The sequence below is a fragment of the Mustela putorius genome, unplaced genomic scaffold (assembly GCF_011764305.1).
Source record: "Mustela putorius furo isolate JIRA1106 unplaced genomic scaffold, ASM1176430v1.1 tig00537350_pilon_pilon_pilon, whole genome shotgun sequence".
Taxonomy (NCBI): domain Eukaryota; kingdom Metazoa; phylum Chordata; class Mammalia; order Carnivora; family Mustelidae; genus Mustela; species Mustela putorius.
The window spans coordinates 27,687,684-27,703,469 of NW_025422471.1; the positions used below are offsets into that span (position 1 = coordinate 27,687,684).

The 15,786-nt window shown below is 38.0% G+C and overlaps 1 protein-coding gene across 1 annotated transcript; it reads left to right on the forward strand.

Annotated features, from left to right (window-relative positions):
- Window positions 1–135: 135 nt before the first annotated feature.
- ANKRA2 (ankyrin repeat family A member 2) lies at window positions 136–11,844 on the forward strand. Its single transcript, XM_004766872.3, has 9 exons — window positions 136–275; window positions 3,509–3,901; window positions 4,563–4,721; window positions 6,706–6,771; window positions 8,669–8,766; window positions 9,256–9,381; window positions 9,686–9,752; window positions 10,219–10,299; window positions 11,334–11,844. Exons 2-9 carry the CDS (start codon window positions 3,613–3,615, stop codon window positions 11,387–11,389), a joined length of 942 nt encoding a protein of 313 aa, XP_004766929.1. The 5' UTR covers window positions 136–275; window positions 3,509–3,612; the 3' UTR covers window positions 11,390–11,844.
- Window positions 11,845–15,786: the final 3,942 nt, after the last annotated feature.

Genomic DNA, 15,786 nt, shown 5'->3' on the forward strand with positions numbered 1-15,786 from the left:
TTGCCCTAGTGATCCAGAAGGGTCTACTGAAGTGACCCAGTCTCTGTAGTATTCGGGCAGTAAAGCCGAGCAACAGCATTTTTTAGGAAAAAAACAAAAACAAAACCAAAAACTGGAAGGCCTTTCGGCTACAGTGACGCGGAACGTATTTTTGGCCAGAAACCGAAAGAAGAAGTCGGAAGTGACGTCGCGGTCAAAACAAGCCGGGGTTTGGGGGCCTGCTGTGAATCTGTGGCTGCAGATGGAAAGGCCCGACTCGCTGTCGGCTGTCGAAGGTAGTCGCGAGGCCCTGCGGTCCCGCCCAGTCGCCCCTCGCCCCTGTTCCCCTGACTTTCTCTCCGTGGGTGAACCAGCGTTTCCTCCCGCGGTCCTTGAGCTGTGCTGGGATTTTTCGGGCAGAATTGGCGGGTGGCGACCGAGCGGACTTATCTTCCTACAGGTGTCCCCTCCAGGGAGCTTCTGTCTTGGGACGCTGGGACACCTGTCGCCTGTGAGGCATCATTCATTTTCATAGCGCCTTCCTTTCCTTGTAGGACAACTTCAGGATGAGGAAGAACCGGGGGGGCTCCTGTTACTAGGATCCACTGCGGGCTAGCACAGTCGCCCAGCGTGTCTCTCCCTTCATCCCTGGGCTCTGACGGATCGAGGTGATCCTAGGCCATACCTCTTTTCCTCTCCGCCTCCTACTCTTGATCATGTTTCCCCTCTCCTTCTCCTAGCCTTCAAAATCCTAGCTTAACCAGTCAATTTGGCTCTTCTTCTATAGAGCCGTGGCAAGACAGCGTTCTGTTTTCACTTCCTTCTTTCCCAGGTTCTCCGCTCAAAGGCCGGTAGTTCCATTCCGTCTATAAACCCTGATTTATGACATGGAAGATGTTTAGAGCTAGAAAGAGTATTAGAGATGTCTGCTTGAACCACCCACATTGTATAGATTAATAAAATGAGTTTCAGAAAACGTATGTGATTTTTCTTTCCAGGGTTGCACAGCTAGTTGTTAGTGACGTTGAACATGCAAAGCCAAATCTAATTAGCAAGCCTTTGTTGAGCATCTTGCAGGGTCATTTCAGGATAGAAAAGAATATAAAAAACGATGTTCGTATTCAAATCGGAAAACACTTCTGGAACACCTGGTAGAATCAGGCTCTGCTTGTGTGCAAAGATTAGTAAGAGTGTTCTCCATCTTAGAAAAGTTTTCAGTTTCTTTGGAATAAGTGGAAACTTTCAAGAGAATAATAAATACTAAAAATAGAAATAAATGCAGTGTGCCAGGAGAGCTCAGGGGATTGCATCTAGGCCAGCTCTGGGTAGGAGTCTGTGGGAAATGCTTCTTCCCTCAGGAAGCATAGTTCACATCTTGCAATACATTTTTAAAGCCCTCTTCATTGCAGTTCTATCCCTCTTTGAATCACAGCTCATTTCTTTTCCGGTTTCCTTCTTTCCTTTTGCTAAAGGATATTAACTTTGTTACCTGTTACTTTCTTACTATTATTATTATTATTACTACTACTGCTATTTGTTATTTCTTCACCTCTTGTCCCTTGGAATTTTGGATTAGTTTAGTGCTGCTGCTTATTTTAGTGGTCAGGGTGCTCTATCCAAAGAGCTGCATAGGTCCTTCATAATGTATAAGCTCCCTTTTTCTTTTCTCTACATAGGAAATAACAGTTAACTACCCTCACTACTCAGAGGATTGTTTTAAGGATCAATCTTGGAAAATGTTTTAAAACTGAAAATAGTAGTTACCTATAAATGTATGGTTTGTCAACCTCTGCTCCACTGTAATCCTAATGCATTTTTCTTTTTAAACTCCAATTTCTTTTTAAAGATTTTATTTATTTATTTGACTGACAGAGATCACAGGTAGGCAGAGAGGCAAGCAGAGAGAGAGGAGGAAGCAGGCTCCCCACCGAGCAGAGAGCCGGATGCGGGGCTCGATCCCAGGACCCTGGGACCATGACCCGAGCTGAAGGCAGAGGCTTGAACCCACTGAGCCACCCAGGCGCCCCTTAAATTCCAATTTTTAAAAATCCTGCATCCTCTTGAAATTTCTAAGAGGCAGTAAACCCTAACATGAAAAGATTTAACTAGATGTTTTAATTTTCTTCTCCCTGTCTCAGGGATTACATGCATAGGGTATTGATAATCTTGAAATTCTTCATTTTTTTAGAATCAATTTTAGGTACAATAATGAAATTCTCTTGAAATTATATTAAGGTTCATAGGGGAGTGCCAGTGATTACTAAAAACTCATTATAAAACAGTAGCAGATGATTCTATAACAGTGTGCTTACAATCTATGCTTTGAGAGTTTGCATTTATTGAATTTATGTCTTAATTATCTGTATTTGAAAAAAGTCATTTCTTATTTATACTTTATTATTTCTTAATACTTGTTATAAAAATGAGATCTAAAAATTATAGCTTGATCCTAATGTCCTAGAGATAATAAAGTACAGGAAGCCAATCTATAATCTATGATTTCTATAGTAACAGTTTTCATAAAAACCTATTTTAAGTTACTAATAGTTGAACTGCACAAAAACTGATAAATAAGTATATCTTCAACTTATCCAAGAATCACAGGTGTTCTAGATACTAATAGACATGGGTACAACATGAGTTCTATCTTAAACTATCAAACTCAGAGCCATTCATAAGTATAGCATGTTAAAAGGTGAACTACAGGTGAGAGTTTAAAGTTTTCACATCAAAGTGTTTTACATGAAAGTTTTTCAAATGAAAATGTTTTAGCCATTTTAATTTATGAAATGAAGTCTTGGCACTTTAACATTAGAAGGTGGTTTAAAGAATCTAGCAATCAGTGAAAGGATCACTGACTTGATCTATGAAAATAAGAAATGTCAAATTTTTGAGAAAAAAAAATGCTATTAGGAATTTTTTACAATGTTTTGTCCCAGTAGGAACTAGCTTCTTTCCACCTTGATGAAGTGCCTCCAAGTCCTCTTTGGGCTTTTGCAGTAGCAGGAATTTGGGGTAGTTCTGGAGGCTGGGAAGTCTAAGATCAAGGTGGCAGCATGTTTTTGTGCTGGTGAGGGCACTCTTCCTGGTTCACAGCTGCCATCTGCTTGGTCTGTTCTAACTTGGTGAAAGAGCATGAAAGTTTCTTTTCATTGTTACCTTCATCTTCTGTTCATTTGGCAGTGTTCAAGAATAGGAAAGGGGAGAAAGAGAAAAATGTTGAAACCTAGTGATAAAAGTGAGAATGTTACTGTATTTCATTTAGTCTTTACCAAGATCCCATGAGGTTAATGATGACACCTCCATTTTACAGGTGAGATTGAGGCTTAGAGAGGTTGAGTAATGCATAGGTGCACATAGCTAGTAAGTGACGAAGCTTAAATTCATACCCAGGTGTCTGCCTCTGAACATTGTATGCTTACTATTAGCACACTACTACTACTATGTGTCAGTGCCTATAAGAGCACTCTTTGCTTATTTTGTGTACTTTAGCTAAGTTGATATGATATTTTTAATTTTTTTCTTTCAGATTTTTTAATAGCTGAATTCCAAGAACACAGTGGATACCAATCCTATAAAACAAAGAGGAAATCATGAAGAAATGTTTTAATTATTGAAACTACAGTTGAAATCATGGCTACATCAGCAAATCTGGATATTGGAGCCCAGCTGATAGTGGAAGAGTGCCCCAACAGTTACAGTCTAGCTGGCATGCCAGACATTAAAATAGAACATCAGCTGGACTCAAATGCAGAAGAAGGATCCGCTCAGGGTGTTGCCATGGGAATGAAATTCATATTACCTAACCGATTTGATATGAACGTGTGTTCTCGATTTGTGAAGTCCTTAAATGAAGAGGATAGTAAAAACATTCAAGATCAGGTTAACTCTGACCTGGAAGTGGCATCTGTCCTATTTAAAGGTTGAAAGTTATGGTATAAATATCTGCATTTGTTTTTGTTTATTTTGTTTTTTGGTTTTTGGTTTTTTTTCCTTTCTTGATCATGAGATTGTGAGTTTGGAAGTCATACTTTAATATTATTTGAAAGTCATACTTTAATATAATTTTCTAGAACCTCACCAAAACCAAAACTAAATAATGTCATGTTATTTGATCTCTATAAGTATATGTTGATTTTTTAAAATTTTTCTTGCTTGACCTTTGTTTATTTACAAATTCAAGTTTCTTATTGTACTCTTTAAAATGACAGGAGAAAGAAATTATTTGTGCCTTTTAAGAAATGAATTACCTTACTATTCCCTATTCCACAAATATTTGATTGGCATCTCCTTCCCATAGTTTAATGCATTGATGTTTTCTTCATATTGTAGACTTACTTTTACAACAATCTATTGAATAAAAAAACTAATCTCAGAATAAAATCACTCAAGATTAATACAGATTTTTTCTGGAACTCCCACTGTGATAATGCAGAATTTTTACAGCAAAGAATAGTATCACTTGAGAAACAGTTGAAGATCTACCTCATGTATTTCTTTTTTAATGTAAACGTTGACATAGAATTTTGAAATGCTTTGTCATTAAAATATTATTTTAACGTGTTTAAATTTATTTTACTTAGCTGAATGCAATATCCATACATCTCCTTCCCCGGGAATTCAAGTAAGACATGTCTATACTCCCTCTACAACAAAGCACTTCTCACCAATTAAACAGTCAACTACTTTGACCAACAAACACAGAGGAAATGAGGTCTCAACCACACCTCTATTAGCAAATTGTAAGTATATCCCAGTAATGTATTAAAATATTCTTATTACTAACAATGCTTTCAAGAGTTTGGCTTTGAAGCATTTTCTTTAAATGCATATTTTATTTTGGAAAGCTTAAGTAATGTCTTGATAGTTCTAGTTATTTAAAAATTTTTTCACAGTATTACCACATAATCAAATATTTCATGTTATATATTTGTTAAGAACAAATACAGATTTTTTTAAAAAGGTTTTATTTATTTATTAGAGCACACACAAGTAGGGGGAGCAGGAAAAGGAGAAGTGGACTGTCTGCTGAATAGGGAGCCCAATGCGGGACTCAATCAAGGACCCCAGAGTATGACCTGAGCTGAAGACAGATGCTTAACGGACTGAACCACCCAGGCACCCCAAGAACAAATACAGATTTTAATACAGACTTTATATAGGTTTATATAAATACAGGTTTATATTTGTTTATACACATACAGATTTTATACAAGTTTTCACTATTTATTTTTTTTTTTTAAAGAGAAAGAGTTGGGGAGGGGAGAGGCAGGGAGAGAGGGAGAGAGAGAATCTTGTAAGCAGGCTCCATGCCCAGCACAGAGCTGTCACTGGGCTCTATCTCAGGACCCTGAGATCGTGACCTGAGCAGAAATCAAGAGTTGAACACTTAACGACTGAGCCACCCAGGTGCCCCTACAGATTTTCATTCTTTTTTTTTAAGATTTTATTTATTTGACAGAGAGAGAGAGATCACAAGTAGGCAGAGAGAGAGGGGGAAGCAGGCTCCCTGCTGAACAGAGAGCCTGATGCTCCCAGGACCCTGGGATCAGGACCTGAGCTGAAAGCAGAGGCTTAACCCTCTGAACCACCCAGGCGCCCTCAGGTTTTCATTCTTAAAACCTTTATAGTCTTACTGTAACAAACAATTTGTCATTCTGAACTTTGACCACACTAAGACATTGTGAGTGTTTTTCTGTTCTTGGAGTGCTGGGAGTGCACAATTAATCATTTATTCAAGTTCACACAGCTAATTAGTCACAACTAGGTCTGAACCAGAATTTTTTTTAAAATATTTTATTTATTTATTTCACAGACAGAGATCACAAGTCAGACAGAGATCACAAGTAGGCAGAGAGGCAGGCAGAGAGGTGGGGGAAGCAGGCTCCCTGCCGAGCAGAGAGCCCGATGCAGGGATCAGGATCCAGGATCATCACCTGAGCCAAAGGCAGAGGCTTTAACCCACTGAGCCACCCAGGTGCCCCTGAATTCAAGAATTTACTCTTGAAGTCATTTTTTCATTTACTACCTTACTCCAAAGTTAAGAAAAACCCATGGAGTCTTGAAATAATGATATTTGGGATTTCAGAGGACTTAATCAATAAAAAGACAAAAGGTATGTCTTTGTGTGTTTTAGATCAAACATCCTTACAAGTTTGGATACTGAGTTAGCATTTTAAAAATTAAATACCTAAGCCATCTCTTTGATTGATGGGATCATTAGCAGTTTGCATTGCTAATAGTTGATCATAACAGTTTGTGTATTCATTGATAACAATACTTTGCAGATGTCAGAATTGTCTTAAACATACATCAATTCTCAGGTACAAAATAGCTACTTGTAATGTTAGGATGTGTGTGTGTGTGTGTGTGTGTGTGTGTGTGTATGTATATATATATATTTTTAAGATTTTATTTAGTTATTTGACAGAGATCTCAAGTAGGCAGGCAGAGAGAGAGGAGGAAGCAGGCTCCCCACTGAGCAGATAGCCTGATGCGGGGCTTGATCCCAGGATCCCGGGCTCATGACCCAAACTGAAGGCAGACGCTTTAACCCCCTGAGCCACCCAGGCACCCCTTTAGGATATATTTTAAGTTAATTTTTTTTAAACAATAAAATGAGAGGGGTTTTTTTAGAAAAAAGAATTGCTGCACAAATATGAATGACATAACGAAAGCGTACTCTCTAGGTAGGAAAACATGAAGCTCTTTGTGGTATCTTTTCAGCTTTATCTGTTCATCAGTTGGCTGCTCAGGGAGAGATGCTCTACCTAGCTACTCGGATTGAACAAGGTAATAGCCTGTTTTTTTAACTGCTTAAAACATATTTAATTGGATTTATTAGATTTTTGTTGTTTTATTTTAATATAGGAAAGTATAAAGACAAAAAACAGTAGTTGTATAATCTCATCAGGCACATAACTCCATAGGTAGTAAAAAAAATAAAGTACTACAAAGTACAAAAGTTACAGCCTCCCTTACCACCTTTTCCCCAGAAGTAAACATTATAAATTTCTTATGATTCCAGGAAACTCTTTTATTTTATTTTTATTTTTTTAAAGATTTTATATATTTATTTGACAGACAGAGATCACAAGTAGGCAGAGAGAGTAGGCAGGCGGGGTTTGGGGGTGGGAAGCAGGCTTCCTGCTGAGCAGGGAGCCCAATGTGGGCTTGATCCCAGGACCCCGAGATCATGACCTGAGCCAAAGGCAGAGGCTTAACCCACTGAGCCACCCAGGTGCCCCGTCAGGAAACTCTTTTAGAGAACAGTCCTGTTTATTTTTAGGGTTATGTGTGAAAACATGCATTTACTTTTTGGTATGTACACAAGAGGGAAAATATTCTCACACTGCATTGCACTTTTTTCACTTAATTGGAGATCTTTCCATATGAGCACATAAAGATTTATTTCTTTTTATTTCTCTCTCTTTTTTTAAGGATTTTCTTTATTTATTTTGAAAGAGAGAGAGCATAAGCAGAGGGGAGGGTCAGAGGGAGAAGGAGAAGCAGACTCCCTGCTAAGCGGGAGCCACCCCCCTACCAGACAGGACTCGATCCCAGGACCCTGGGATTATGACTTGAGCCAAAGGCAGATGCTTAACCAGCTGAGTCACCCAGCTGCCCCCTATTTCATTCTTTTTTTTTTTTTTTAAGATTTTATTTATTTATTTGACTGACAGAGATCACATGTAGGCAAAAAGACAGGCAGAGAGAGAAGGGGAAGCAGGCTCCCCACTGAGCAGAAAGCCCGATGTGGGGCTTGATGCCAGGACCCTGAGATCATGATCTGAGCCGAAGGCAGAGGCTTTAACACACTGAACCACCCAGGTGCCCCTATTTCATTCTTTTTAATAGGTCCATAGTTTTGCACTATATTGCTACATACATACATAGTGTATTTTTATTTTTTAACCAGTCTCTTTGGTGATGGTTGATTGCAGTTTCTCGGTATTAAGTAACATTACATTCCTGTTGGCATTCTTTTTATGTATAGTATAAGTTCCTACAAGTTTATTTGCTGGGTCAAAAGGTATATGGATTTTTTTGCTTTTACATATATTGCCAGGTATTTGTCCTGTCCTCACTCCGGAGTTACAGTTTGTATTTCCCCATAACCTCAGTGACACAAAGTATTATCAGATTTTAATCTTTGCTAATCTCATGGGTGAAAAATGGTATCACACACTGGTTTTGTTTAGATTTTTTGAATCAGGGTCTATTTAGGCTCTTTTGTATGTTAACTGCTTGATATATACTGATTTATATGATCTTATCTAAATTTTAAAAATTCATTTTTTGTTTTTTATGTTGCGTATGTTTTTTTTAACCAGTCATCTTCCTTTGATTCTAATGTTTTCAACAGAAGTTTAACATTCCGTAGTGGTAAATTTATTTTTTTCCTTGTAACTTCTGAGTTTTATATCCTTCTTCAAAAGGCTGTTCTACTTCAAGATTATAAATAATGGAGGAACACCTTTGCTTATTAGTTAATTAACTTAGCTAATTAAACACGTGGAAGAAGAAAAAGTTAATGGTACAAACTCACATAATAGGACAGCAAAGAAGTGAGCAGGAAGTGAACCTCATCGAGTAGTATAATCCACCTTTTAGAATGCCAGTATTTTCATAATGATATTAATAGATGGTTGTTAAATTAGATTACAAAAATTCTTTTTCTTTTAAATAGAAAATGTTATCAATCTCACAGATGAAGAAGGATTTACTCCTTTGATGTGGGCTGCAGCACACGGGCAAATAGCTGTGGTAGAGTTTCTACTTCAAAATGTAAGGAAACTGCCTCGGAAAATGTGTACATATAGTTACTTAAGTCTTGAGTAAAGATTTTGTATCTCCAGCCAACTAGATGTAATGGTAGAGGATCCAAAAAAGTTTTGCACGCTTTTTGTATTCTTGTGAAACGTGGATCTAGTTGGGCAGATAAGACTAATCATACATGAAACAGCAAGAGAGAATCTCATGCCTGGCTCCCTCAGAGTGCAGTGGGAACAAAAGAATAATCAGCATGTAGGAGAAGCTTCATGGGGGAGATGTAACTTAACTCCATAGTGGAAGGATAGTTAGCTTCAAAATAGAGGGAGGAAGGAAGGCCTCCAGACAACCGTGATAATAAGGACATCCGTGAGTAGAAGTTTGCATTATTAAGTGAAGAACATTACTTGGCCTAAGTACTGAACTGTAATTTTCATTGACAGAAATAACAATATTCTTATTTAAATGAATTGAAAAGTCTTTTATCTCTCCTTGCCACTCCAGGGTGCTGATCCCCAGCTTTTAGGAAAAGGTCGAGAAAGTGCACTCTCATTGGCCTGTAGTAAAGGCTACACAGATATTGTCAAAATGCTGCTTGATTGTGGAGTTGATGTAAATGAATATGATTGGGTGAGTCTATAGTACTGATTTTTAAAATACTGTGATAAATCCTAGGAATTATTAAGTTTGGAGAGACATAAAAAATTTTACTAGACATTTGGAAAAAATAGCTAATTAAACATGTAGAAGAAAAAGTTAATGGTATGAACTCAGTTATTCTGATTTAAATATTCTTCACAAAATATGAAAATTGCAAAAAAAAAATTGCCTTAAACAACTTTTACATACCGTTTTTAGTAAAACATCTCACAGCAACATTAAGTTATTCCACTCTTGCTCACCTTGAAAAACTAAATCACCTTTTCCTTTGCAGAATGGAGGGACACCTTTGCTTTATGCTGTACATGGAAATCATGTTAAATGTGTAAAAATGCTCTTAGGTAAGCCAATGAAAGTGATATTTAGAAAATACCATGTGAGGACTTTAATTTTTAACAAGCTGGCTGCCCTGGTGTTACTCAAGAGAATGACTAACTATTATTAAATATTAACTCTGCTGAAGCACCCGCAGCCACAGAGCTGCTCATGGGAGAAGCAGCTCTGTCCTGCAGCACACCTGTGCTTCGAACATTTGTCCCTGTTGCTTCCTCTTGAGGATCATGTCTGAATTCATCATTGTTTTCCTGTCCACAGTGTCTATGGGCATAAGTTTTGTCTAAGGTTGTTGATGAGTTTCATCTGTTAGCAAGGACCCCTATTTGTTTGAGGCATCCAACCCCTGACCCGCCAAAGTGAATTCTGTGCACTCTTTGCTGAAGATCTGTCCTGTCGTTTGCACTGAGCCGGCACAGACAAACATACCTACATTTTCATTTTATTTATGCAGATTTTTCTGTTTTGGTACAGAAAATGGAGCTGACCCAACCATTGAAACTGACTCTGGGTATAATTCTATGGATTTAGCTGTAGCCTTGGGCTATAGAAGTGGTAAGTATTTTTATTTTTTAAGATTTTATTTATTTATCTGACAGAGATCAGAAGTAGGCAGAGGGCAGGCAGAGAGAGAGGAAGGGAAGCAGGCTCCCCGCTGAGCAGAGAGCCCGATGCGGGGCTCAATCTTAGGACCCTGGGATCATGACCCGAGCTGAAGGCAGAGGCTTTAACCCACTGAGCCACCCAGGTGCCCCTCAGGTTTTATTTTAATTGGTAAAACTCTGTAAACAGTACAGACTAGTGGACTAAACTGTTTTCATGATTTGTAGTCTTAAATATGGCATGTTATCCTAACTCCTGGCAGTAACTTTTAACTGTGGGCAAAATCAACAAATTCTTACAAAGTCTGGAAATGAGTTTGTTACTATTAATTGACACCAAAAAAAAATACTTTATTGCAAGAGTATACACCTATTTACAGACAAGAGTTGTTTAACCTTTTTTTAAGCAAATTACTTATAAAATGCTTTATAGTTGCCCTTTCTCTGTTCCTTAGAACACACCTTGTATGAGAATAGAATCCAGGAACTTGGACGATCACTAAGTCAGTGACAGGCTAAGTTTTAAGTGCACTAAGTAGGGTATTACAATCTTACCATCCTCAGAAAATGGGTATATCCTCAGAATAGGAGTATATCCTATATCCTCCTCAGTATACTGAGAGTATATCCTCAGAATGGGAGGAATAACTTTATTTTATTTTACTTTTTAGTATTTTTTAAAGATTTTATTTATTTATTTATTTATTTGACAGAGAGAGAGAGCTGTCACAAGTAGGCAGAGAGGCAGGGAGAGAGGGAGAAGCAGGTTCCCTGCCGGGTAGAGAGCCCAATTCGGGGCTTGATCCCAGGATCCTGGGATCATGGCTGATCATGATCTGCCGAAGGCAGTGGCTTAACCCACTGAGCCACCAAGGTGCCCTGAAATAACTTTATTTTAAGGAAAAGTTGATGTTAAGATGAATTTGACAGTTCTGTGTAAAATTTTATGATCAACATGCTGTGGTCTTGATAACCTGTCTGTTCCAGTTCAACAGGTCATTGAGTCACATTTACTGAAGCTGCTTCAGAATATCAAGGAATAGACATAGTCATCAGGAAGTGTTATCTGCCCTTCCATTTACTTTTCAGCTCTTATAAATGATAGTTTTGTTTACTTATAAATTTTTACCTCAGTTGCAAAATTTACTGGTTTTAGTAAGTTTTAATATTCCTCTGAATAATTCACTGGTTTATAATAAAATTAATGTTGATGCTTTTTTATAAATGTGTTTTACTGCATATTTAAAATTATAAATTAATGTTTTGTGGTATGTAAATTTTTATGGTACAGATAGTTATCTGTCTTCGTATCAAGTGCTGTAATTTAACATTTTCAAAAATTATTCTACCCTGTTCATCTTCACTGTTGTATTAACTCATTGACTTCACACAGGTTTGCTATAAATCTAAAGGAAAAAAATTTGTTTTTGTTGAATTTAAAAATGCACAGTGTGATTGTTTACAAAATTATGTTATAAATAAAGTACTTTTTCTGTTAGTTTGCATGGTAGTATTTTTTTAATTTTTAAAATTAACATAATGTATTATTAGCCCCAGGGGTACAGGTCTGTGAATCACCAGATTTACACACTTCACAGCATTCACCATAGCACATACCTTCCCCAATGTCCATAATCTACCCCGCTATCCCCAACAACTCTCAGTTTGTTTTGAGATTAAGAGTCTCTTATGGGGGGCACCTGGGTGGCTCAGTGGGTTAAGCCGCTGCCTTCAGCTCAGGTCATGATCTCAGGGTCCTGGGATCAAGCCCTGCATCAGATTCTCTGCTCAGCAGGGAGCCTGCTTCCTTCTCTCTTTCTCTCTACCTGCCTCTCTGCCTGCTTGTGATCTCTCTCTGTCAAATAAATAAATAAAATCTAAAAAAAAAAAAAAGAGAGAGTCTCTTATGGTTTGTTTCCCTCCCGATCCCATCTTGTTTCATTTATTCCTTTCCTACCCCCCAAATCTCCCACGTTGCCTCTCAACTTTCCCAAATCAGGGAGATCATACAATAGTTGTCTTTCTCTGATTGACTTATTTTGCTCAGCATAATACCCTCTAGTTCCATCCATGTCGTCGCAAATGGCAAGATTTCATTTCTTTTTATGGCTGCATAGTATTCCATTGTATATATATACCGCATCTTCTTTTTCCATTCATCTGTTGATGGACATCTAGGTTCTTTCCATAGTTTGGCTATTGTGGACATTGCTGCTATAAACATTGAGGTGCAAGTGCCCCTTTGGATCACTACATTTGTATCTTTAGGGTAAAGGTTTTTTTTTTTTTTCCCCAGTAGATTAAAATTGATTACTTTGGGATTTTTAGTTTAACCTTCTGTCCTGCCAGGACACTGCATTAGATCAAACAATATAATTAAAATAAATCAAATGTAAGTCAATCAACAAAGACTTAATTGTCATTTTTAGAAATATATTTAGAATATTTTTCTCTTGTAAATAAGTTTTTCAGGAGGAAACATTAGTCCTTCAATAAAAGTCAGATGTTCTTTAATTCCACTAAAGGAGCACAATAAACTTGTGTTACACCAAAGTTTAGAAAAGAGCCATGGGCTGGAATTTTGCTTACCCAATGAGTGTGAGACTAGTGTTAAATTATTTCATCTGGAAAATAGACGTTACCTCGGTTATGATACTTGGTTTGTAAACCATATAAATTTCATCTAGTTGAAGCAAAAGGGAATTATGGGAAGACACAGAATGGAGAGGAAAGCTAAAAGAAGCAGGCAATACAAAGGAAGAAAACTAGGCCAGGGATCTCAATCAGGAAATCAGGGTCAATTGTTTTGGATGCGGTTTTGGCAATGTTTAGCTTAAAACCCCCTTGTTTATCATTGTGCTCAAGATTTAAGTTTCTAGGAGTGAGAAATCAAGGATGGGATATAAATATACTGCTACATTGGAGTTGGGGGGAGAATGGGAATCACTGGTTAACAATCCACCATCGCCCCGGGACTTCCTGGAACACAAGAGGCAAAGGCTGCCAGAAAGAAAACCGCAGAGAAAGGAGAGAAAAATGATGGCTGTTCATTCCAAAGGCCATCTAAATAATAAGTGAAAACAGCACTAGTGTTTCACCCATTGTCAGGCATAGATTTTATATCTATTTTCCAGCACTTCTGATTGACTTATCTAAAACATTAATCCTTCCATTTGGTTCCTTTTCTTGTTAGTGGTACATACCCACGAAGTGTTAGTTCCTGTTCTTACTATAAGGTAAAACCCAATAATCTATTTGGGCACATCAGTGTGTGTGATGCTTGCAAGTGCTCTCTGCAGCTAAAGAGCAGCTCAAAGGACTTATGCTGGAATGGAATCTAAAATAATCACCTGGGGCGCCTGGGTGGCTCAGTGGGTTAAAGCCTCTGCCTTCAGCTCAGGTCATGATCCCAGGGTCCTGGGATCGAGCCCCGCATCGGGCTCTTTGCTCAGCAGGGAGCCTACTTCCTGCCCTCTCTCTCTGTCTGCCTCTCTGCCCACTTGTAATCTCTGTCAAATAAAATTTAAAAAAATAATAATAAATAAATAAAATAGGGACGCCTGGGTGGCTCAGTGGGTTAAGCCGCTGCCTTTGGCTCAGGTCATGATCCCAGCGTCCTGGGATCGAGTCCCACATCGGGCTCCTTGCTTGGCAGGGAGCCTGCTTCTCCCTCTGCCTCTGTCTGCCATTCTGTCCGCCTGTGCTCGCTCTCTCTCCCTCTCTCTCTGACAAATAAATAAATAAAATATTTTAAAAAATAAATAAATAAAATAAAATAATCACCTAACTCCTACTCTGATTCTTAGATCAACAGATCTCAGAGAATATCTTAGAGAAAACTCCCCTTTCCAATTCTGTCATTTTTTAACCTCAGGGACCCTGATAACAAATGCCAGAAAAGTCCCTTAAGAAGTAGACACTAATACAAGTTAATTAGAACAACAGGAATCATCCTTAAGCAGTTTTAAATTCCTCTCTTAAAAATCAAATGCCTTTGGGGTGCCTGGGTGGCTTTGTCAGTTAAGTGTCCAACTGTTGGTTTTGGTTTGGGTCCTGATCTCATCAGGATCCTGAGATCCAGCGCTGCATAGGGCCCCCCTGCTGAGCACGGATTGGCTTGAAATTCTCTCTCTCTTCCTGTATCCCTTCTCCTGCTTGTTCACACTGTGTGTATACTGTCTCTCAAGCAAATAAAATCTTTTTTAAAAAATCAAATACCTTTTAGGGAGTGTTTACTGACTGCACAATATTTATTCATGACTTGTGTACCAGACACTGTGCTTGATATGAGGATAAAATACTGAGTAAAAAAGACAGTCTTGCCATCAGAAGAACTCACTGCCTTATGTTAGGGCTCATTACCACCACAGTATGAAGGACATTGATAATAATTTTTGAAAGGTTAAAAATCATTATTCACATGTACATACAAAGTGAACATTTGTCAAAGGTTTTCTTCGACTCAATTTCTCATAAGGGAACAAGTAAGACATTAAAATTAATTCCAAGAACTAGGTATTTTAGGCAATGTAAGTATATAAGATTGCGGAGTCAGATGCACATCTGGTTAATGTCCAATAAGCCTACAGACCATAACCTTTGAGACTATCTTTTCTCCCAGAGAGAAATGATATACATCTCCAGATAGAAATCTATAAGATAACCTGTTATATAACAGATAACATCATTAAGTCTGGCACCTTACACTAACAGGAACAGTGAGTTGAACTGAGTAGTTAAGGGTTCTCGAACTTTTCATGTATATCAGAATCACGTGGAAGACTGACAAACATACAGACTTATGGGTCCCCTCCCCAGTGTTTCTGATTCAGTTAATCTGGGGTGGGACCCAAGAACTGTAATTTCTAACAAGTTTCCAAGTGATGCTGCTGGTCCAGGGACCTCATTTTGAGAATCACTGTCCCAGATTATCGCTGGGCAGACTCTTATCCAGCATGAGGGAAGCTGTGCCACCCTTATTTCTTTATTTTCCAAGCTTTCAGATAATTATGAATATTACTCAGCCATAAAAAAGAATGAAATCACATAGATGGAACTAGAGAGTATTATAAGTGAAATAAGTCAGAGAAAGACAAGTACCATATGATTTCACTCAACTGTGGAATTTAAGAAGCAAGAAAAGCAAGCACAGGGGAAAAAAGAGAGAAGCAAACCAAGAAACAGACTCTTAACTATGAGAATAAACTGATGGTTCCCAGAGGGGAGGTGGGTAGGGGATGGGTGAAATAGGTGATGTTCAGTTACCATGATGAGCACTGGGTATTGTACATTTTAAGCTGATGTTATACTGTATGCTAACTCTACTAGAATTAAAGTAAAACTTTAAAATAAATAAATAAATATTCAAAGAATATTCTTGATCATAAGAAGTTGGTCTTACTAGATTGACCTTCTTATTTATATATATACAACAATTTAA